The 24,943-nt window shown below is 35.6% G+C and overlaps 1 protein-coding gene across 1 annotated transcript in view; it reads left to right on the top strand.

The window, feature by feature from the left end:
* Positions 1 to 24,943, top strand: part of LOC131101532 (thrombospondin type-1 domain-containing protein 7A-like) — an 83,404-nt gene that overhangs the window by 42,304 nt on the left and 16,157 nt on the right. The window contains exons 7-20 of the mRNA XM_058046785.1: positions 4,696 to 4,890; positions 8,398 to 8,638; positions 11,537 to 11,652; positions 15,912 to 16,044; positions 16,145 to 16,248; positions 16,333 to 16,527; positions 18,821 to 19,087; positions 20,637 to 20,815; positions 21,929 to 21,934; positions 22,027 to 22,160; positions 22,511 to 22,664; positions 23,455 to 23,596; positions 23,711 to 23,826; positions 23,891 to 24,008. Coding sequence (XP_057902768.1) covers positions 4,696 to 4,890; positions 8,398 to 8,638; positions 11,537 to 11,652; positions 15,912 to 16,044; positions 16,145 to 16,248; positions 16,333 to 16,527; positions 18,821 to 19,087; positions 20,637 to 20,815; positions 21,929 to 21,934; positions 22,027 to 22,160; positions 22,511 to 22,664; positions 23,455 to 23,596; positions 23,711 to 23,826; positions 23,891 to 24,008 — 2,100 coding nt within the window. The remainder of the gene's footprint in view (positions 1 to 4,695; positions 4,891 to 8,397; positions 8,639 to 11,536; positions 11,653 to 15,911; positions 16,045 to 16,144; positions 16,249 to 16,332; positions 16,528 to 18,820; positions 19,088 to 20,636; positions 20,816 to 21,928; positions 21,935 to 22,026; positions 22,161 to 22,510; positions 22,665 to 23,454; positions 23,597 to 23,710; positions 23,827 to 23,890; positions 24,009 to 24,943) is intronic.

The raw sequence follows: 24,943 nt of genomic DNA, 5'->3' as shown, positions 1-24,943 counted from the left end.
ATGGCTAAATAAACTAATAGACATTGACATGTTTTTGGAATGTGGGAGGAAACCTTTTGAGTATTAAGTTGCAGTGTGATGAATCGAGTGCCGTTAGCAAAGTGTTTGTTCTCAGTAAGACATTCACACTCACATTCATACCTATGGACAATTTGGAGTGGCTAATTAACCTAGCATGTTTTTGGAATGTGGGAGGAAACCTTTTGAGTATTAAGTTGCAGTGTGATGAATCGAGTGCCGTCAGCAAAATGTTTGTTCTCAGTAAGACATTCACACTCACATTCATACCTATGGACAATTTGGAGTGGCTAATTAACCTAGCATGTTTTTGGAATGTGGGAGGAAACCTTTTGAGTATTAAGTTGCAGTGTGATGAATCAAGTGCTGTTAGCAAAGTGTTTGTTCTTAGTAAGACATTCACACTCACATTCATACCTATGGACAATTTGGAGTCGCTAATTAACCTAGCATGTTTTTGGAATGTGGGAGGAAACCTTTTGAGTATTAAGTTGCAGTGTGATGAATCGAGTGCTGTTAGCAAAGTGTTTCTTCTCAGTAAGACATTCACATAGACATTCATACCTATGGAATGTGGGAGGAAACCGGAATACCCGGATAAAACAAACGCATGCACGGGGATAACATGCAAACTCCGAGGGTGGAATTGAACCCGGGTCTCCTAGCTGTGAGGTCTGCGTACTAACCACATGTCCACCGTGCAGCCTTGACACCATACATTAATACATGAATTTTTCCATGTTTTATTTTGAACTGCACGTATCAGGACAATAAAATTAGATATAGTAGGGAAGAATTCCTGCTGATATTCCCGGTATTGACTGGTGATGCATTCAGAGTGTCCTCACGTCCTTCCCAATGTCAGCAGGGACGGACTCGCTCCTGCTACCCAACACCAGATGCATGAATTTCTCCATCACGGCTGCATTTCTGATCATCAAACTGTAATTTGTAATACTTTTGCAAGCGGTTCAGGAAAATCAAATCATTAAAAAAAAAAAAATCAATATAAATATACCTTGACAGAATTGTTCTCGTTGTCGTAGCGATGATGTAAGAATTACGGGCTTTTACTTGGGAAGAGAGAGAAAAGAGAACATGACATGAAAATAATAAATTACAACACCAAGGGCTAATGAGGGCTCCTGGGAGAGAGCAGGGGAAAAAAATGGCATAATAAGGAACGTCTTCCACGTTCCACACGGACGTGTTCGCTACGATTAATTGTCAGTTCGCCTTGAACATCACATGGGCATCGTCCTTGGAAGATCGTGTGGACAGCGTGACTCTAATCTGGAATATGCAGTCTTATATTTGGATCGCTGGCGTGTTTTTGGAAATTTTGATGCACATTTATTGGGAGAATGTTGGTAAAATTAAAAATTGTAGATCCCGAGAGACAAGTTCTTTGAGAATAATGAGATAAAAAAAAGAATCAATACAACCTGAACAGATGGCATCTAGAGAAAAATAGCATAGCAAGCTAAAATAGCATAATAATAATAATAATAATAATCATAATTAGCTAATATATATATATAACCACATATGCAAGAGTGGTGTAGCCCTTTCTCTGAGAGACGGAGACAAAGAAGGGCAGACTCACGAGTCTAGACGCACGGCTATTTGAATCAGGTGATAAGCATGTGGAGGACTTGGTTTTTCGAGCACATCATTATTATTATATTATATTATTATCATTATTATTATGAAACACCTGGCAACTTTTTCAGTTTTTTTTTTACTTTTGGCAACACAGGAATGGGAAGCATGTAACATTATTTTTTTAAGGTTTTTTTTATTTTTTTGACTTTTTAATTTTTTTTGATGCTTTAGTTTTATTCATTCATTCATTTTCTGCTTGCTAGCCGGGCAAGATTCCAGACCCTCATGGCAACTTAAATGGTCAAAAACGACGAGTGAAACACCTGGCAACTTGAATCAGGTGATAAGCATGTGGAGGACTTGGGTTTTTTCGAGCAGATCATTATTATTATGTTAGCAGAAATAATTATGTATTTTAGTTCATAATTATAACTCATATTAGCAAACTTGAATGGAAAAAACAAACCTTTTCAAAACATTGTAAAAATGTAATTTCACAAGAAAGGTAAAAAAAACCCAGCAAAATAAAAAAAAAATCTGCAGTAATTTTACAAGTGTAAAGTCAAAATACTGACAGAAAAAAGTTGCACTTGAACAAGAAAATTTTAGTAGCATAAATTTCAAATATTTTAAAAAGACTTTTTAAAACTTGTAATATTTTTTAATTTTTTGTTTAGATATTAAAAAAAATGTTTAGGGGGGATTATGTTGGAGAAAAAGTCATTTTACAAGATCACAATATGGGAATAAAGTCATAATTACAAGAAGAAAATTCACAAAAACACAAATAAAAAGCTGAATTTTTACAAGCGTAAAGTCAAAATATTTACCCTAAAACAAATCTTATTGCAACGAGAAAAAAAGTAGAAAAACTACTTGTTTTTGTAGTTGTAGTTGTAGTTGTAGTAGTTGTAATATTATGAAAAACAAGCAAAACAAAATTAAGGTGTATTATTTGGAAAATTATATTGGGAAAAATGAACATTATTATGGGAATAAAGTAACAATATTATGACAATAAATAACAAAATGTACAAAGATTATTTTACAAAAAAAATTGAAATATTTTGGAGGAAAAAACAACAGCTAAAATTGAACGGTTGATGTTTATAAAAGGCTTTTTCACTTATATCACAAAGCTGAGATGCCGTTTTTTCTTGAAAAATATATAACTGGATTCACTGATTGATTGGCTATTAATCATAATTGTCCGATTTTTATAAAAAGTACATGATCGGTATCGGTATCATAAAACTAATTGGTGTCAAAGGTGGCAAAAATTGATATAAATCATAATTTGACATTATATACGAAGATTTTTCATAAGCAATTGGTCAAGCAGTATTTCCCAAAAAGACGCAGATGTCATGTCACTCGAAGGACAACCATTATCTATTGCAAGGAAGCCATTAATTGAACCCCCCCGCCCCCCGCCAAGCCCATTGGTACCCTCAATTGGATCTTATTGATCTCCTGTTGTCTCCTCCAGATGGAAATGGATCACCGTTTCCCCTGAGGTTTCTGTCCGTGTCATCGGGAACACAATGACCCATTCTCGCTCATCTTCACATGGCATTTTTTATAGCGATGGTCCTTCAGTGATGGGTTGTCACGGAATGACAGGAGTGTGAGGACAGTCAATCAAAAAGGGGCCGTTGCATAACTTTATGTCACTCTCACGATCCCGATAAAACAGATTTTAAGGCCAAAATTGTCAAAAACTGAATTATAACAAAATCGAAAAACCAGGGTTTTGTTCTTCATGATGTGGACATTTTTACCAAACTAAGCTGGCAATGGGAAGATTTCTGCTCAAAACCAAGTCCCCCACATGCTTATCACCTTATTCAAATACTATCTAGGCATGTGAGTCTGCCCTTCTTTGACTCCCATAACAAAATATGTGGATATGTGAATGAGGTAACATTATGAAAGCGCAATTGAATGAATACCTTGAAGGTATACTATATTTATTCATTCATTCATTTTCTACTTGCCAGCCGGGCAAAATTCCAGACCTTCTTGGCAACTTAAATGGTCAAAAACGACAAGTGAAATACCTGGCAACTTTTTCTGTTTTTTTTTTTTTTTTTAACTTTTGGCAACACTTTTAAAAAAAAAAAAAAATTTTTTTTTAAATATATATTTTTTGACTAACATTGATTTTTTTTAGTCACATTTTCGTCATCTAAATTGCTTTAGTTTTATTCATTCATTCATTCATTTTCTACTGCTTATCCTCATGAGGGTTTTTTTTAAACTTGTGGCAACACATAGAAATGGAAGCATGTAACATTCTTTTTTTAAAAGTTTTTTTTATTTTTTTTTAACTATTTTTATTATTTTTTAATGCTTTAGTTTTATTCATTCATTCATTTTCTACCGCTTATCCTCACAAGATTTTTTTTTTTTACTTTTGGCAACACATAGGAATGGAAGCATGTAACATTCTTTTTTTTTTAAGTTTTTTAATATTTTTTTCTATTTTTTCATTATTTTTTTATGCTTTCGTTTTATTCATTCATTCATTTTCTACCACTTATCCTCACAAGGGTTTTTTTTGTAACTTTTGGCAACACATAGGAATGGTAGCATGTAACTTTTTTTTTAAAAGTTTTTTTATTTTTTAATTTTTTTTTTTTTACTATTTTTTCATTATTTTTTATGCTTTAGTTTTATTCATTCATTCATTTTCTACCACTTATCCTCACGAGGGTCGCGGGCTTTGCTGGAGCCTATCCCAGCTGTCTTCGTGCGAGAGGGCGGGGTACACCCTGGACTGGTGGCCAGCCAATCACAGGGCACATATAGACAAACAACCATTCACACTCACATTCATACCTATGGACAATTTGGAGTGGCTAATTAACCTAGCATGTTTTTGGAATGTGGGAGGAAACCGGAGTACCCGGAAAAGAAAACCCACGCATGCACGGGGGAGAACATGCAAACTCCACACAGAGATGTCCGAGGGTGGAATTGATTGATTGAACTCAGCGCTAACCACTAGACCACCGTGCAGCCCTGTATACTATATTAATCCATTTTTTTATGTTGTTTTTTTGCCACTAGGGGTACATGTGGAAAGACAGCTATGCCGGGATGCCATCCTTCCCATGCCAGTCATCTGCGAGGTGCCTTGCCCAAAGGACTGTGCCCTCAGCCCTTGGACATCCTGGTCTCTCTGCTCTCACACGTGTTCTGGAAAAAATACAGAGGGAAAACAAACCAGAACTCGCTCCATTTTGGCGTATCATGCAGGAGAAGGTAAGAAGGGGAACATTATTATTAATGAGTGTCATTCTTTTTTATTTTTTTTTTTTTGGGGGGGGGGGGGGGTCAAAGTGAGTCGGTTTTTTGTTTTGTGGTTCAAAATGACATCCGAAGAATCCCAATCCCAGTGGACATAACCACTCCCGGAATGATGCTGGAATTACACCGATCAGAGTGTTGTTTGTCTGACATCCCAACCCACCGAGCTGCCAATCATACTGGAATACCGAACCTTTTTCCTGGTTTCGGGGGGGGGGGGGGGGGGGGTGATAAAAAAATGACCAGATGGTTCACGCCTGGCTTGGCAGCGTTTCCAGATGATTTTTTTTTTTTTTTTTGTCCCCGCCATCATCGTAACACCTCTTGCCTCACTTCTAGAACACATTGTACAACATGCTGTTCCTGGCTTTTTCACACCAACACGTTCTGTGTGAATGGACACACAAAGCGTATTGGACTTTATTAATGCTTGAATGATACACAGTGGATAATATTCATAATAATTGCACGGATAATCAGTTCAAATAGAAAACCACGTACGTATGGGGGGAGGGGTGATCTCTTTTTTTGTCTGAGGGACAAAAAGACCATAAAGGGCAGACTCACATGCCCAGACACTTTAGACTATTTGAATCAGGTGATAAGCATGTGGAGGACTTGCTTTCCAGATAAGAGGCCCCTAGCCTCCTTTAATAATAAGAATAATAAGAATAATAAGAATAATAAGAATAATAAGAATAATAAGAATAATAAGAATAATAACAATAATAACAATAACAATAATAATAAATAAAATTTATAACGCACTTTACATCAAATGAATGATCTCAAAGTGCAACAGTTACAATAAAAAAATAAAACAAATAAAACAAAAATAATCATAATAATAACAATAATAATAATTAAAAATAAATACATTAATAATAATAATAATACATTTAATTTATAACGCACTTTACATCAAATGAATGATCTCAAAGTGCAACAGTTAACATAAAAACCAAAACAAATAAAACAACAACAATAATAATAATAATAATACATTTAATTTATAACGCACTTTACATCAAATGAATGATCTCAAAGTGCAACAGTTACAATAAAAAAACAAAATAAAAATAAAAATAAAAATAAAAATAAAAATAAAAATAAAAATAAAAATAAAAATAAAAATAAAAATAAAAATAAAAATAAAAATAAAAATAAAAATAAAAATAAAAATAAAAATAAAAATAAAAATATGGTATAATGGTGCATACTGATGCAAATAAATGAATACAAGTAAATGGTTTATTGGTTCCAGACCGCACCGTGATAAGTGAAGTTCCGTGAAGTAGGATTCCTTATTCATGAATTGGCTATTTTTATAGCGCATTGGAAACCTTTTTAGCATTATTCGAGTCCTCTCGAGTAGTCGTCACCTTTACACTCCTATTACCCAGTGTAGTGGACATAATAAGAGAAAATAAGACATAAATAAAAGGAGAATCCCTTGTTACTTCCTGTTCTGTACAGTATTTTTTACAGCAGTGCAGTGTAGAGTACTACCTATCACAACACCTTTGAAGGCGTCTTATATTTGTATTTTATTACTTTTAGCCATTTTTATGCTAAACAATACTTAATTTAGTCCAAAAAATATGCACATATTATACAGCGATGATTTTATGATTTTAAAAAAGGTTATAGAGTGGAACCAAAATCCTGTCACTGCTAATCAGTGATTGTTTGATGAAAAATACATATTAAATTACGTGGATGCAAATGAAATATTCATTATTTTCATTAGCCGGTGTTTCCTGTTATTCCTGACTCGGAGTGCTCCGATGGAATGTAATTAAATCTTCTGTAAATGTTCCTGAAGGGCATTCCATGGAGGTCAGTCATGTCTTTGGTCATGTGTCTCGTGCCCATAAATGGGTGGAAGATGTAGTACGAGATACAGTATGATTCAATTCCAGACAATAATGGCTGGTATTCCTCCAGGGGTGCCGCGTTCCCAAGGTGACGCTTGGTGGCTGATAATGGCAAGGTTTTTGTTTGGTGAAGAGCCATTGCATCATGGGTACTCACCACCTGAGTTCATAATACGTCTTGAGGCTCTGTGTTGACATTCTGTCCGGGGGGTGGGGGGGTTATCTTATCTCGATCAGTCCTTCCTGGCAGCCTACGGTCAATCTCTGCTAGCATTTCAGGCTGGTTTGTTTTCTACCAGATCCAAATAAAAGCTAATAGTTGGAGCTAATTATTTTTCCACACCTACTTCCTGGTATTTATTTTCTTACTTTGCCGCAGGGAATGTTTCCAGATCCTGAAAGGTCCATGATCCAAACTCTTTCCATGATGCGGGGCATACACACCTATTACAATCCGTTCCAGAAACCCAAAACCATGCAAAAGAATTATAAATAAAAAATAAATAGAACTTAAATTTGATACAGACTTCCCGTACATCCTGGAAAAAGATGGAATTCCCTTAATTATTGCAGCTAATTCTTTCAAGACAATTGATGTGATAAATGAATTTCATAATAAATTGAATATTTTTGGTGTTTACAACCTTCTAAATACAGTTTTTAACATTATTAGAGCCCTCCAGACAGGAAATAGCACCCCTAACCACCTTTACACTCATATTACCCAATATAGTAGACATAATAAGAGAGAATTTGATATAAATAAGACATAATTATAGACAATCAGATAATCAGTAACTGTTACATTTGTTCACTTCCTGCTTTCCTAATATAATTTAAGTTTGTTTTTGTTTTGTTTATTTTAATTTAATTTTTTTATCCTAATATAATTCATTATTATAATATTAATAATAATATTAGTTTTTAAATAAAAAATTCAAATGTAAAATGTAAATTAAAAAATTAAAATCAAAAAATTAAAACATTAAAAAATAAAGAAAATTTAAAAATTTAAAAATTTAAAAATTTAAAAATTTAAAAATTTAAAAATTTAAAAATTTAAAAATTTAAAAATTTAAAAATTTAAAAATTATTTTACAATTATTTTACAATTATTTTAAAATTATTTTAAAATTAAATTAAATTTAAATTAAAAAAAAAATTAAATTATACTAGGATAAAAATTAAAATAAAAAAACAAAAAAAACCCTTAAATTATATTAGGAAAGCAGGAAGCAAACAAATGTAACAGTTCCATAGTTTGATTCCACATACTGAAATGCTATGGCTTTTTAACATAGTCCTAGCATAGAAGTGTTTCAAATGTACTTCTTCCCTGAGATCATATTTCTCCTCTCTTGTAGAGAAGTATTGGATGACATTTTTAGCTCATTGGTTATTTTTAGCCTTATGCATTATTTTAGCTATTTGAAGATGAACTATATCAGCAAGTTGAAGTATTTGTGATTTTAGAAATAAAGAGTTAGTATGTTCTCTGTATTGATTGATTCTTTTCGGAAAATACAAAACGGAGTTTGCTCGTCTGTTTATTAGCTTAACATTTTCTTATTTTGTCATCGAATAGGTGGAATCCAGTGTCCCAACATAAGTGCCTTGCAGGAAGTGCGGAGCTGCAACGAGCACCCGTGTACTGTGTACCACTGGCAGACTGCTCCATGGGGGCAATGCATAGAGGACTCATCCATCCCAGCCACCAACGCATCCGTGGGTCGGGGTCGTGGAAATGAGGCTTCTTGCTCTGTGGGGATGCAAACCCGGAAAGTCATGTGCGTCCGGGTTAACGTGGGCCAGGTTCCTCCCAAAAAGTGAGTCTATTTTTGGAATGTCAGCTTAATTCACTTTTACTCCTAACAACACAAAATTCATCACGCAGCAACTTAACCTTCCAAAGGTATAAATAAATATATAACCGTGTAGCAATACAAGTTATAAAACCCCAACATTTTAAAGTTTTTCCATTAGGCATTGCTTCTCACCAATGCATTCATTGGGCCGCTGCAATGACATCAGCCTCCCTCAGCTCTTTTTTTGGCCGGAGCCAACCACAAGTGCACTCACAACGAGCTTGTCAACCTAACAGTGTCATCTTGCTAACAACACAAAATTCATCATGCAGCAACTTAACCTTCCAAAGGTATAGGTCACAAATATACAACCGTGTAGCAGTACAAGTTATAAAACTCCAACATTTTTAAGTTTTTCCATAGTTTCCAGTTTTTGCATTCTCACCAATGCATTCATTGGGGTGCTGCAATGACATCAGCCTCCCTCTAGGCCGTATGGCTCCCTCTGGTGCATTGCAGTGCCAGTGTATAAGCTCTTTTCTTAAACGTTGAACTCCCGGCTTATGCTGTACAGCGGTGCAGTTCATGTATGGCTAAATACTAATCGTGTGACATGTACTTTTACTTCAGAAGTACTACTAATTGCTGTTCACAAATCAGTGAGGAAATACTAGCTCTTTTTTTGACCGGAGCCAACCACAAGTGCACTCACAACGAGCTTGTCAACCTAACAGTGTCATCTTGCTAACAACACAAAATTCATCACGCAGCAACTTAACCTTCCAAAGGTATAGGTCACAAATATACAACCGTGGAGCAATACAAGTTATAAAACACCAACATTTTAAAGTTTTTCCATAAGGCATTGCTTCTCACCAATGCATTCATTGGGCCGCTGCAATGACATCAGCCTCCGTCTCGGTCGTATGGCTCCCTCTGGTGCATTGTAGTGCCAGCCACCATTTTCTATGCTTGCTCTGCTTCTACAATGTAATGTTTATTTCTGAGGTCTACCTTTTGAGTGTTAAGTTGCTGTGCGATGAGTTTATTTTTTATTTTTTTTGCATTTAATATCCCGCTTTGTCTGTTGTCACTTCACACCGGCGGAGATGAGCTGCCGGCCAACTGTTCCCAACATCTGGGTTTATTTCTGACCCTGAAGGTATCTGCTGGGACCACGGATTATGTATTTATTTATTCAGCTGAAGCTATTACTCTGGCAGGAGACCAGCAGTGCCTCCATGCTGCGTATGGAAATGAGCTGAGCTTGTTACTCTAGCGCTGACTACCGAAACTACACGCGGCGCAGTGAACTGGTGCCTCAGGATCATTTTCACATCAATAGAGAACGAGGCATCACCATTAACTGTCTGCCAAGCTGGGATCCGAATGGGAAGTGTGTCCCTGAAAAGCATTGTTCCATAATTAGATCGTTATAATGTTGCAAGAATATTATGGGAATAGGCTGCATGGTGGACGAGTGGTTAGCGCGCAGGCCTCGCAGCGAGTAAACCCGAGTTCAATTCCACCCTCGGCCATCTCTGTGTGGAGTTTGCATGTTCTCCCCGTGCATGCGTGGGTTTTCTCCGGGTACTCCGGTTTCCTCCCACATTCCAAAAACATGTCTATTAGTTTATTTAGCCATGTTTATGCTTGCAAAAAAACACTAAACTCATCACACAGTAACTTAACACACCAAAGGCGTACCTAAAAATATACAAAGAAGTACCAATATGAGTTTTGAAGTTTCCCATTCTGCATTGTGTCTGAGCAAAGCGGTTCATTGGAGGACATGCGGCATAGAAAGTGGTTAGTGCGCAGGCCACACAGCTAGGAGACCCGAGTTCAATTCCACCCTCGGCCATCTCTGTGTGGAGTTTGCATGCTCTCCCCGTGCATGCGTGGGTTTTCTCCGTGTACTCCGGTTTCCTCCCACATTCCAAAAACATGCTAGGTTAATTAGCGACTCCAAATTGTCCATAGGTATGAATGTGAGTGTGAATGGTTGTTTGTCTATATGTGCCCTGTGATTGGCTGGCCACCAGTCCAGGGTGTACCCCGCCTCTCGCCTGAAGACAGCTGGGATAGGCTCCAGCAACCACCCCGCGACACTCGTGAGGATAAGCGGTAAAAAAATGAATGAATGAAAAATCATGAATACAAAATAAATTTTCCAAGAATTAAATTGAAGTTAAATATTAAGTGGAAACCACAAAATTCATAATTTCATGAGAATATATATTAATATTATGATGCAATTTTAGTAGCATTGTGTTTGTTAAAGCTGTAAAATAAACAAAAATAAAATCTTATTTGGTTATCATGTCGGAATAAAGTAAAAAAATATTATGGGAATAATGTTATTAAATTATTAAATTATTAAATTATTAAATTATTAAATTATTAAATTATTAAATTATTAAATTATTAAATTATTAAATTATTGAGGAAAAGCGGTAGAAAATGAATGAATGAAATTATTAAATTATTAAATTATTAAATTATTAAATTATTAAATTATTAAATTATTAAATTATTAAATTATTAAATTATTAAATTATTAAATTATTATTGAAGATGAAAGTTGAAATATTTTGAAAATTACACAAAAAACAACCGCAAAAAATGGGGAAAAGCTGCCACCCATATTACAAAGCAATTTTTCTGCAAATATACATAACGTTTTAGCATATCTCCATGTCATATTATCCATTTGCATAGAAAAAGTGTGGGTACCTCTGTATTATAAACCATTTTTGGTAACATATGCAAGTTGGCGATGGTCTTAAATTTATAGGAGATTGACAAAAATTACATTTGAAAGAAGATATAGTCTTCACGAATGCTTTCTCTTACCAGGCCAAGCTGACTTCCACCCTCTTGGGTTTACGTTAACGAATGTCACTGATGTTCCTTCAGGTGTCCAGAGAGCCTACGTCCAGACACGGTCAGACCCTGCCTGCTGCCATGCAAGAGAGACTGCATGGTAACCCCTTACAGTGACTGGAGCCCCTGTCCTTCAGTATGCCAAACAGGTACAATATGTGTCTTATACAATCTGAATAGAGAAAATGTCTGACTATTTATGCTAAAATGTTAGTTAATATAGCAAAACCACATATGTGGGAAAGCGAGGGGAGAGTTGGTGAAGGGCGGACTCGCATGCCGAGACAAATCAGGTTGTTTGAATCAGGTGATAAGCATGTGGAGGACTTGTTGTGGAAACAGTAGGCCTAATAAGTATACCAGTTTGAGTAGTACAGTGGTGTTCGCCGTTTCCTGACTGTTGGATTTGTCACACTTAATATTTGATATTATGAAACAAATGTAAATATTAGTCCTTAAACACAAAATGCAGTTAAACAAAAAAAATCCAAACCTACCACATCCTGCGTGGAAAAGTGATTTCCCCCTAAACCTAATAACTGGTTGGGTTTGTGACAGCATCTCAATAGGATTCAGGTCAGGACTTGGACTAGGCCACTCCAAAGTCTTCATATTCAAAGGTGGACTTGCTGGTGTGGTTTGGATCATTGTCCTGCTGAAGAACCCAAGTTGGTTTCAGCTTGAGGTCACCAACAGTATTCATGGTTCTATTTATCACAGCAAGTCTCCCAGGTCCTGGAGCAGCAAAACAGCCCCAGACCATCACACTACCACCACCATATTTTACTGTTACTTGTGGGATATTTTTTGGTAGACAGCAGAAGTCATGGTTCCATTCATCACAGCAAGTCTCCCAGGTCCTGGAGCAGCAAAACAGCCCGAGACCATCACACTACCACCACCATATTTTACCACATATTTTATGATGTTCTTTTTCTGAATTACAGTGTTAGTTTTACACCAGAAGTAATGGGACACACACCTTCCAAAAAGTTCTAAATTTGAGTGTTTTCTCAAAGGTATTGAGAAGGTCATCAAGATGTTTTAGGTGCTAGCATGGTAGCCGTTAGCATGTTAGCATCTAAGCTAATTGACTAATGTCTAAAAAGGCAAGTAGAAACATGGCATGATGTGGGGACACTATGGGACTTCCTGGACACTTTTGGGACTTGAGGCTGTCTTGCTAGGTGCTAGCGTGATGACTGTTAGCACGTTAGCATTTTAGCTAATTTACTATTGTCTAAAGGCAAATAGACACATGGCATGATGTGGGGACACTATGGGACTTCCTGGACACTTTTGGGACTTGAGGCTGTCTTGCTAGGTGCTAGCGTGATGACTGTTAGCACGTTAGCATTTTAGCTAATTTACTATTGTCTAAAGGCAAATAGACACATGGCATGATGTGGGGACACTATGGGACTTCCTGGACACTTTTGGGACTTGAGGCTGTCTTGCTAGGTGCTATGATGTTCTTTTTCTGAATTACAGTGTTAGTTTTACACCAGATGTAATGGGACACACACTTTCCAAAAAGTTCTAAATTTTCTCGTCAGACCACAGAGTGTTTTCGCAAAGGTATTATGAAGATCATCAAGATGTTTTCTGGCAAAATTTAGGAAAGACTTTTTGTTCTTTTTGTTCAGCAGTGGTTCTGGTCTCGGATGAACTTTGGACGACCAGCCTGGGATAACGAGTGCCAGTTGTTTTAGCCGGAATGACGAAGTACTCCAAAATAATTGTACAGTCATCCGTCGCCACTTTGTGGTTCGATTTTTTCGCAACTCAATATAATGCATTCGAATTGTTGTCATTGTGATGGTATGTCGAATTCTACATGGGTCGCCAGGTGTCAGTAATGTTACTGTAATTTTCCGGGAGACACACAAGCACCAGACTTGATCGCCAGAACAACATACGCAATAATCCCTAATAAACACACAGGTCATGTTTTTTAATGTCTTATTTTGTCTTATTTCTATGCTATATTGGCTAATATGAGTATAAAGGTGTGTTTAGAGGGCTCCATTAATGTTAAAAACCCTATTTAGAAGGTCGTAACTACAACAATATTTGATTCATAAATAAGCAATACTACTACGGTTTGTCTGGAACCAATTAACCGTGATAAATGAGGGATTAGTGTATTCCAAAATAGTTGTGTAAATTTCTTTCTTTGAACCGCATTGCTTTCTGAAAAATTGTCTATAATTACACAAATTAAATTATATTAAAATTATATATAATTATAATACAATTATATTAAAATTTTTATTAAAAATAAGAGCAATATAGTCATCACTGTAAAAATCCCGGTTCTGTTATTGTTATCTAATAACAGCTGTTTTATGGTAGACTATGGTCTTATTATTAACATATTGCAATACAAGTGATACGTAGTATCTATGTCACTACTTCATTAATTACACAACAACATTGAGACATAAATTACTTAATTACCTTTAGCACTACATGAAGCCATGAAGTCAACCACAATAGATAAGTTAATAAATAAGTTATCCTCTCATTCTGTGTGGAAGTGGTAAGTTCTTATGTTTACAGGAAACAAATTTGAGGCTTATTGGCTAGCTTGCTAGCTCGGAATCGTCGTCTCGAGTCACTGTAGCATAAGAGTTGCGCAATAATTGTTATATACAATGACTAATAGGAGTGTGAAGGTATTATATTTTATTTCTAGAGGGCTCTAATAATGTTAAAACCTGTATTTAGAAAGTCAAACTAGTTTTTTTTTTGCTATGACTGCGAAAATATTCAAGTTGTTATTATTATTTTTATTATTTTTCCAGTCCTTTCCTTTGTTATTCATACTAAAGCTGAGTTTCTCACATTGTTTCATCTACCGTCTATGGTCGAAAAACAGTTTGCTGCGGTATATCTTTCATCAGGCTTCCAGAAAGGTTGGCGCTGTAATGTAATCACATTGGTATTGTGTTTCAGATACACGCTAGAATAAAGTCAATGACTTCAGCAGCAGTGGACTTTCTCCGAAAATAATGGAGTTGTTATTCAATAGTCCCCTTGAATGTCTTCACCTGCCCTTGAAAAGTTCAATTCCAGCGAGAGAGTGCTTTTGGCTATTAAATTCAGTATATATATTTCACAGTTTGAAACAAATCCACAAAAAAAATATTACAGTGAAACCTTTAATGCATTTAAAAAAGGCCCAACTGTAACTGAAATGTACTCTAACCAAGTCAATTTTTCTTCATAAAAAATTATGCCAATCCAATTAGTCTGTTCCAGACAGACAACAATTTTAATGATTTTATAGGTTACACTGTCCTAATTAAAGAAGTTGCCAAAGAGATGACGAGGCAGTGAGATCAACAAAGACACCACCTTCTTGTTTTGCCATGAGTTATTTCTTGAATTCAATTGTGTTTCTCACTTCAAGTATCGTAAATTCCAGTGTATAAGCTCTTTTCTTAAACTTTGAACTTTGGCTTATGCTGTACAGCGGTGCAGTTCATGTATGGCTAAATGCTAATCTTGTGACCGTGTATGGCTAAATGCTAATCTTATCACATGTCTTTTACTTCAAAAGTACTACTAATTGCTGTTCACAGATCAGCGAGGAAATAGTAGCTCTTTTTTTGGCCGGAGCCAACCACAAGTGCACTCACAACGAGCTTGTCAACCTAAGAGTGTCATTTTGCTAACAACACAAAATTCATCACGCAGCAACTTAACCTTCCAAAGGTATAGGTCACAAATATACAACCGTGTAGCAATACAAGTTATAAAACCCCAACGTTTTTTTCCATAAGGCATTGCGTCTCACCAATGCATTCATTGGGCCGCTGCAATGACATCAGCCTCCCTCTGGATTGTATGGCTCCCTCTGGTGCATTGTAGTGCCGGCCACCATTTTCTATGCTTTCTCTGCTTCTACATTGTAATGTTTATTTCTGATGTCTATCTTTTGAGTGTTAAGTTGCTGTGTGATGAGTTTAATGTTTGTATGACAAAAACTTCAGAATTTACTCCCATCACAAACTTAGCCTTCCAAAGGTTTCGGTCACAAATATACAACTATGTAGTAATACAAGTTATAAAACCCCAACATTTTAAAGTTTTTTTTCCATAAGGCATTGCTTCTCACCAATGCATTCATTGGGCCGCTGCAATGACATCAGCCTCTCTCTGGATAGTATGGCTCCCTCTGGTGGACACAGGCTGCATTGTAGTGCCATGTCTCTGCTTCTACAATGTAATGTTTATTTCTGAGGTCTACCTTTTGAGTGTTAAGTTGCTGTGCGATGAGTTTCTCAGCTTGGTGATAATAAGCATATTATTAATTATTACGGACATAATAAGCAAATTAGATGAGTGAATTTACTCATCAATCACAAACATTGATGATTTTTTTTCATTTGCTTGTTCTTAGGCGGTAAGACTAAGAAGAAGCAGTACAGAAAGCGCATCATCATCCAGTTACCAGCCAATGGAGGACAGGATTGTCCGGAAGTTCTGACTCAGGATAGAGAGTGTGAGGCTCCCTCTGTCTGTCCAGGATACAGGTACTTCCAAAGTATTATAGTACTCTATAACTGTACTGTACCTCCAAAGTACAGTACAAAAAAAATTAACCCAGGGTTTCTTCTTCATGTGCGTCTAAAGATGGAAAACACATAAATGGCGGCGATGTCAAATGGTTCCGTGGTCAGTTCGTCAGGACAGTCCAGGATCTGAAGAAACTTGCGGTCCAGGTCTGCAGGTTCGAGGTGATGGGACCCACAAACACAAACATATGTTGTTGTAATTCTACTTATTCATAATAATAATCATAATCATTTCCTCTCTTGTAGCGGTTTCGTGCCGGAAGCGAGTGGGTGGACAGGCAGATGTGGAAGCTTGTCTAAAGTTTTCCAACTCCATGCCACCTCTCACCCAGCCATGCCAAGTTCCGTGCCAGGAGGACTGTCAACTGAGCAACTGGTCCAAGTTCTCCTCTTGCACAGCCGACTGTGTGGGTGTCAGAGTCCGTAAAAGGATTCTGATGGGTGAGATGAGAGCCGGGAGGCTTCTTTTTTTTTTGTTATATGTCCTAAATTCACAAGATGATGAAAAGGGATGTTAATATTTATAATACACCATATGGAAGGAAGTAGTAGAACACCGCTTAAATAATATAATGACACATTTGTTCTCCGTGACGGAATAGAAAATCCGCTTCCGGCTCAAAAATAGACGAGAGACGAGAATAATAAGCGGTACAATTTAATAACATTTGGCTATAACAAGAAGGCAAAACAATACAAATTAAATAAAGAACATGTCTGACTATTCATGCTAAAATGTTAGCTAATATAGGAAACCACATATGCAAGAGTGGTGTAGCCTCCTCGTCTGAGAGACCGAGACAAAGAAGGGCAGACTCACGTGTCTAGATGCACGGCTATTTGAATCAGGCGATAAGCATGTGGAGGACTTGGTTTTTTTTCGAGCAGATCATTATTAATGTTTGCAGAAATAATTTAATAAAAATAAAATAAAATAAAATAAAATAAAATAAAATGGAAAAAACTTGAATGGAAAAAAAAAACCTTTTCCACATTCTAAAAATGTAACTTCACAAGAAAGGTAAAAAAAAACAGCTAAATGGAAAAAAAATCTGCAGTTATTTTACAAGCATTTTGCAAACCACATATGCGGGAGAGCGAGGGGAGAGTTGATGAAGGGCGGACTCACATGCCTAGACACCTCATGTTGTTTGAATCAGGTGGTAAGCAAGTGGAGGACTTGGTTTTTCGAGCAGATTATTAATGTTTGCAGAAAGAATTTAATAAAAATAAAAATAAAAATAAAAATAAAAATAAAAATAAAAATAAAAATAAAAATAAAAATAAAAATAAAAATAAAAATAAAAATAAAAATAAAAATAAAAAGAAAAATAAAAAGAAAAATAAAAATAAAATAATTTATTTTTGTTCATAATTATAACTCATATTAGCAAACTTGAATGGAAAAACAAACCTTTTCCACATTCTAAAAATATAATTTCACACGAAAGGTAAAAAAAAAACAGCAAAATGGAAAAAAAATCTGCAGTTATTTTCCAAGCATTTTGCAAACCACGTATGCGGGAGAGCAATGGAAGAGTTGATGAAGGGCGGACTCACATGCCTAGACACCTCATGTTGTTTGAATCAGGTGATAAGCATGTGGAGGACTTGTTGTGGATCATTGTCATGCTGAAGAACCCAAGTTGGTTTCAAGCTTGAGGCCACCATCAGAATTCACGGTTCTATTTATCACAGCAAGTCTCCCAGGTCCTGGAGCAGCAAAACAGCCCCAGACCATCACACTACCACCACCATATTTTACTGTTACTTGTGGGATATTTTTGGTAGACAGCAGAATTCATGGTTCTATTTATCACGGCAAGTCTCCCAGGTCCTGGAGCAGCAAAACAGCCCGAGACCATCACACTACCACCCCCATATTTTACCACATATTTTATGATGTTCTTTTTCTGAATTACGGTGTTAGGTTTACACACACACACCTTCCAAAAAGTTCTAAATTTGAGTGTGTTCTCAAAGGTATTGAGAAGGTCATCAAGATGTTTTAGGTGCTAGCATGGTAGCCGTTAGCATGTTAGCATCTAAGCTAATTGACTAATGTCTAAAAAGGCAAATAGACACATGGCATGATGTGGGGACACTATGGGACTTCCTGGACACTTTTGGGACTTGAGGCTGTCTTGCTAGGTGCTAGCGTGATGACTGTTAGCACGTTAGCATTTTAGCTAATTTACTATTGTCTAAAGGCAAATAAACACATGGGATGATGTGGGCACACTATGGGACTTCCTGGACACTTTTGGGACTTGAGGCTGTCTTGCTAGGTGCTAGCGTGATGCCTGTTAGCATGTTAGCATTTTAGGTAATTTACTATTGTCTAAAGGCAAATAGACACATGGCATGATGTGGGGACACTATGGGACTACATCAACCTTTTCGGTACTTGAGGCTTTCTTGCTAGGTGCTAGCATGGTAGCCATTGGCACACCGGGCCCGAGGTTCACAGCACAGGTGGCAAACCCATCAAAATTTCCGCGGGAATTTTCTAGTTTTAGATAAAAGCCGAAGATGATAAAAACAAGATTTTACAACTGCATTAATTTGTCTATTATGACGCCAAGGCTGGTGGCTGAGGGACAAATGTTGTTTTGGAGGGGGCCGAAGTCTATAGGTGGGCCTTTATAGTCGAGGAGGATAGCTTCGGTCTAATCCTCGTTAAGCCTTAAAAAGTTGTGGGCCAGCCAAGCCTTGACATCCCTTATTTCTGCAGGTAAGAGCAAAAAGCGAGACCAGTGTAAGAACCACCAGATGTACCCACTGAGCGAGACCCAGTACTGCCCGTGCAACAAATACAACGCCCAGCCTGTGGGGAACTGGTCCGACTGTATTCTATCCGAGGGCAGCCGCATGGAAGGACAACTGGGCATGAAGATCCAGGGCGATATCAAGGAGTGCGGTCAGGGGTATCGGTACCAGGCCATGGTTTGCTATGACCAGGATAACCGCATTGTGGAGACGTCACGCTGCAACAGTCACGGTGAGTTAAATAAATATTGTAAAAATACTACATACCGATTTGTTCTTGTCGTTAAAAAGAAGGAGAAATGTTTTCTGTATTCTCCATTGCAAATGTTGCATTCCATCACGGCGGTGGGGTGGGGGCTCAGGGTTGTGTCAGCCAAAACCCAAATCTGTCAAGCCACTTGGATGTGTATAAACACAGGCTGGTTTTTGCCAACAAAAGGAGTAGAGGGAATTAAGAATCACAGAGCTGCCGTCGTGTTGGGAAAACGACGGAAGACACCAAAGCCTCGTGTTTGTGCTCCATGAGGAAGCATCATCCCTCCTCTCGGCACACTTTGATGCCAAATGGCTGGAACTGGAATAAGGACTAAGAGGTGATCCTGCTGTCTCTGGGGTTTTAGCAGCCTGTCGTTGTTGCTGAGATTGGATGAGAGACTCTGATTGGCTGCTCTTTTTGCTAAACTTAGCAGAAACTGATATGTTTGTAATGGTAATGGTAATTGTTTTATTAAATTTGAACATGCATCAGATTACAATTGAATGCATCCCATAATCAGTTCCCAGTTCCACATGTCCAAAAGGAGTAGGAAGAAGCAAAGCTTATTAAATCCTACCCCTCCATCTGGTACTTTTACAATCAGTAACTGTTACATTTGTTCACTTCCTGCTTTCCTAATATAATTTAAGTTTTTTTTTATTTAAAATTGTATTTTTATCCTAATTAATTTTAATTTTAATTTTAATATCAGTAACTGTTACATTTACTGTTACAGTTACAGTTGTTTTTTTATTTTATTTTTATCCTAATATATTTTAATTTTAATTTTAATTTTAATTTTAATTTTAATTTTAATTTTAATTTTAATTTTAATTTTAATTTTAATTTTAATTTTAATTTTAATTTTAATTTTAATTTTAATTTTAACTTTAACTTTAATTTTACAATCAGTAACTGTTACATTTGTTCACTTCCTGCTTTCCTAATATAATTAAAGTTTTTTTAATTTTAATTTTAATTTTAATTTTAATTTTAATTTTAATTTTAATTTTAATTTTAATTTTAATTTTAATTTTAATTTTAACTTTAACTTTAACTTTAACTTTAATTTTACAATCAGTAACTGTTACATTTGTTCACTTCCTGCTTTCCTAATATAATTTAAGTTTTTTTTTATTTAAAATGTTATTTTTATCCTAATATATTTAATTTTAATTTTAATTTACAATCAGTAACTGTTACATTTGTTCACTTCCTGCTTTCCTAATATAATTAAAGTTTTTTAATTTTAATTTTAATTTTAATTTTAATTTTAATTTTAATTTTAATTTTAATTTTAATTTTAATTTTAATTTTAATTTTAATTTTAATTTTAATTTTAATTTTAATTTTAATTTTAATTTTAATTTTAATTTAACATCAACTGCTTGTATTGTTTCTTGAATTGGCTCATCGTTGTGCATTGTCTGAGGTCCTTACTCAATCCATTCCATAGTTTGATTCCACATACTGAAATGCTATGGCTTTTTAAACTGCTGATGTGTTGACGTTGTTTTTTTTTCAGGTTACATCGAAGAGGCTTGCATCATTCCCTGCCCGTCCGATTGTAAACTTAGCGAGTGGTCCAACTGGTCTCGATGTAGCAAGTCGTGTGGCAGTGGGGTCAAAGTGCGCTCCAAGTGGCTCAGAGAAAAGCCATACAACAGCGGAAGGCCGTGCCCTAAACTCGACCATGTCAATCAGGTGGGTGGGTCTGGAGGTGGGGGGGGGGGGGTCAAAGCAAGGACATCGAATGTGTGTACAAATGGGGTTTGAATTGGGCAAGAAATGTCACATAGTGAAACAAACAGGGGTGTGTTACACCCGAAAACATAATAACCGCCCACAAACGTAATACAAATATGCAGCTTTGAATGTAATAATCCCGCAAATGTAATCAATTTCCCACAAACGTAATAAAATTTGCCTACTGCAAACTACTAAATACTGAACTGAATACTGAAAAACGAAATACTGAATTTGCAGGAAATTATTACATATGTGGGAAAGTGAAAAACTGTAAAGGTAATAACTTAATAATAACTCACAAATGTAATATGAGACAAAATAATGATCTTTGTGATTATTGTTGTTTGTTCTTTCTTCTTTTAATGAGGGAGAAGGTGTAGATGTCATTTGGAAGATTTTAACAAAATAATTCTTTTTTTCTTTTTTTTTTGTGGAAAAAAATATTATTCAAAGAGTATCATTTGAATACATTAAAGGAATCTTTAATTAGAAAATTATAATTTATTTTAAATTAAAAAAAAAGATTACATAATTGTGATAATTGCAATTATTTTAATAAAATTATTATTTTAATAAAATTATAAAAATTATTATTATACACAAAATCACACATACAATTATATACTGTAACTAAAACGCACACGTAAGCCCACAAACAAAATGTAATAATTTCCCGCAAATGTAATAGTTATTACATTTGCAATGTAATAAATAATAATAATATTTTTTATATTATTATAATATTATTTTTTATTATTATTAATAATAATAATAATACATGTAATTTGCAGGACATTCAGTATTACTTTTGCAGTAGGCAAATTTTATTACATTTGTGGGAAATTTATTACATTTGCGAGGTTATTACATTCAAAGCTGCAGATTTGTATTACGTTTGTGGGAAGTTATTACGTTTTTGGGTGTAACCAGGGTGTCAACACAAAAACGACAAGACCACCCAGACCCCCCCGGGTGTACAACATATCATTTTTAATTGTACTGTACAATAATTAAAATTTAACTCATGCTATTCTTCTCTCTTCCTTGGTGAATGCATTCCAACTTCAGGCTCAAGTAAGTTGTTTTTAATTTCCTGTTACCTTTTTTCTGCATATGTACATCTTTTCCGAACAAGATCAAGCAGGTATTTATGATGTTTACTTCAGGTGTATGAAGTAGTGCCTTGCCTCAGTGACTGTGGTCAGTACGTCTGGGTGGCGGAACCATGGAGCGTATGGAAAGTTAGCAACATGGACTTGAGGAACAACTGTGGCGAGGGAGTTCAGACCAGAAAAGTCCGGTAAGATGACTTACAATCTGTTTTGTATCGGTACCATTTGAAGGTGATTATTATTATTATTATTCATTATTTTCATTCATTCATTTTCTACCGCTTTTTCCTCACAAGTGTGCAAACCAGGGGAGCAAGGCAGGAGTCCGCATGGGCAGCAGACCAAAACAAGTGCAGATCAAAGTTATCATTCATTCATTCATTTTCTACCGCTTTTCCTCACGAGGGTCGCGGGGGGTGCTGAAGCCTATCCCAGCTGTCTCCGGGCGAGAGGCGGGGTACACCCTGGACTGGTGGCCAGCCAATCACAGGGCACATATAGACAAACAACATAAATAATCAAACTTTATGTGTAACAGGTGTATGCTGAACACCATCGACGGGCCGTCGGAGCAGGTGGAGGACTACCTGTGTGACCCTGAGGAGATGCCTCTGGGTGCTCGGAACAGCCGTTTACCCTGTCCGGAGGACTGTGTCTTGTCAGATTGGGGAACCTGGAGTCCATGTCCACTGGTACGAATTTTTATTGTTTGCAGTTGTTTGCAATTTTCTTACATTACAAGTAAGAAAATTACAACATTACATTTTTGTTTGTTTGTTTTTTTATTTTAATTTTAATCCTAATATAATTTAATAATTAACAATAATAATATTAATAATAATAATAATAATTTAATAATAATTTAAAATAAATATGTTTTTATATTAATCCTAATATGGTTTAATAATTTAAAATAATGATTCATTATTAAAATTAATAATAATTTAAAATAAATTTTGTGTTGTTTTTTTATGTTTTTTTTATTTTTATTTTAATTTTTGTCACGTACCGAAGTACGAGGTGATATGATCATCCAATGCCATAATGGGTACCATAGTAAGTGTCAATATAGTGATATATATAGCACATCACGACTGGTTCAAGACTCTTCATCCTTGTATTTAGCAAACCTTAGCTAATTTTAATTTTAATTTTAATTTTAATTTTAATTTTAATTTTGATTTTGATTTTGATTTTGATTTTGATTTAAATTTTAATTTTAATTTTAATTTTAATTTTAATTTTAATTTTAATTTTAATTTTAATTTTAATTTTAATTTTAATTTTAATTTTAATTTTAATTTTAATTTTAATTTTAATTTTAATTTTTTTTAGCTGTTAGAAAATTAACTATATCAGCAATTTTAAGTATTTGTGATTTTAGAAATATGTTAAGATGGAAAAAATGCTGTCCGATATTTTCCACTGATTTTTAGCTGATATACAAACTGTTCCTAATTGTTGTTCTCCTGGACTCCGCAGCCTTGTAATGGGACCAGTACCCGCGAGAGGAAAGCTTATCTACTCCGTCAACCCGGAGAAGACAAGGAATGTCCTCCAAGGACAGAAACTGAATCCTGCAAACTCAATAGCAATTGCTTCCACTATTCCTACAACATCACCGGTGAGACTCAAAGAGCTCCGTCCATACATATTCATTTTTTAATGATTGATATTTACACTATGACTGGTTAGCATAAAATTCCAGTATACATTGTTTTTATTAAAATGTGTACAGATTGGAGTACCTGTCAGCTGAGTGATCGAGCAGTCTGCGGAAACGGGATCAAGACCCGCATGCTGGACTGTGTGCGCAGTGACGGGAAGTCTGTCGACTTGGCGTTTTGTAAAGAGGTTAGTTGGAAGTTTTCGGTCTCTGGTAATAAAGTAAGAGTTAATACGAAGTTTTGTCGTTCAGCTGGGCCTGGAGAGAAAATGGCAGATGAACGCTTCTTGCGTGGTGGATTGTCCCGTCAACTGCCAGTTGTCCGAGTGGTCCCTGTGGTCCGATTGTACGCACAAGTGCGGACTCCGAGGTATTCACTAACACTATTTTTCCAATTACAATAAAAAAATTACAGACATCACTCTGAAAAGACTTTGGACCAAAATATGAATATTAGAACTTTCTGTATCTGTTGACCGGCTGCACGGTGGTCGAGTGGTTAGCGCGCAGACCTCACAGCTAGGAGACTCGAGTTCAATTTCCACCCACGGCCATATCTGTGAGGTGTTTGCCCTGTGATTGGCTGGCGACCAGTCCAGGGTGTACCCCGCCTCTCGCCCGAAGACAGCTGGGATAGGCTCCAGCACCCCCCCCCACGCGACCCCTGATGAATGAATGAATAAATAAAACTAAAGCATAATTTTTTTTTTTTAAATAGTCAAAAAAATAAAAATAGTTGCCAGGTGTTGACTAAAATGTGACTAAAAAATCAATGTAGTCAAAAAAATAAAAATAAAAAAACTTTAGAAAAAAGAATGTTACATGCTTCCATTCCGATGTGTTGCCAAAAGTAAAAAAAAAAAAAACAAAAAAAACAAAAAAAAACAGAAATAGTTGCCAGGTGTTGACTAAAATGTGACTAAAAAAAATCAACGTAGTCAAAAAAATAAAAATAAAAAAAACTTTAGAAAAAAGAATGTTACATGCTTCCATTCCTATGTGTTGCCAAAAGTAAAAAAAAAAAAAAAACAACAAAAAACAAAAAAAAACAGAAATAGTTGCCAGGTGTTGACTAAAATGTGACTAAAAAAAATCAATGTTAGTCAAAAAAATTAAAATAAAAAAAACTTTAGAAAAAAGAATATTACATGCTTCCATTCCGATGTGTTGCCAAAAGTAAAAAAAAAACAACAACAAAAAACAAAAAAAAACAGAAATAGATGCCAGGTGTTGACTAAAATGTGACTAAAAAAAATCAATGTTAGTCAAAAAAATAAAAATAAAAAAAACTTTAGAAAAAACAAT

This window comes from Doryrhamphus excisus, chromosome 14 (genome assembly GCF_030265055.1).
Source record: "Doryrhamphus excisus isolate RoL2022-K1 chromosome 14, RoL_Dexc_1.0, whole genome shotgun sequence".
Lineage (NCBI taxonomy): Eukaryota > Metazoa > Chordata > Actinopteri > Syngnathiformes > Syngnathidae > Doryrhamphus > Doryrhamphus excisus.
The sequence above is the reverse complement of the archived record's forward strand: the minus strand, read 5'-3'. Positions and strand labels throughout refer to the sequence as shown.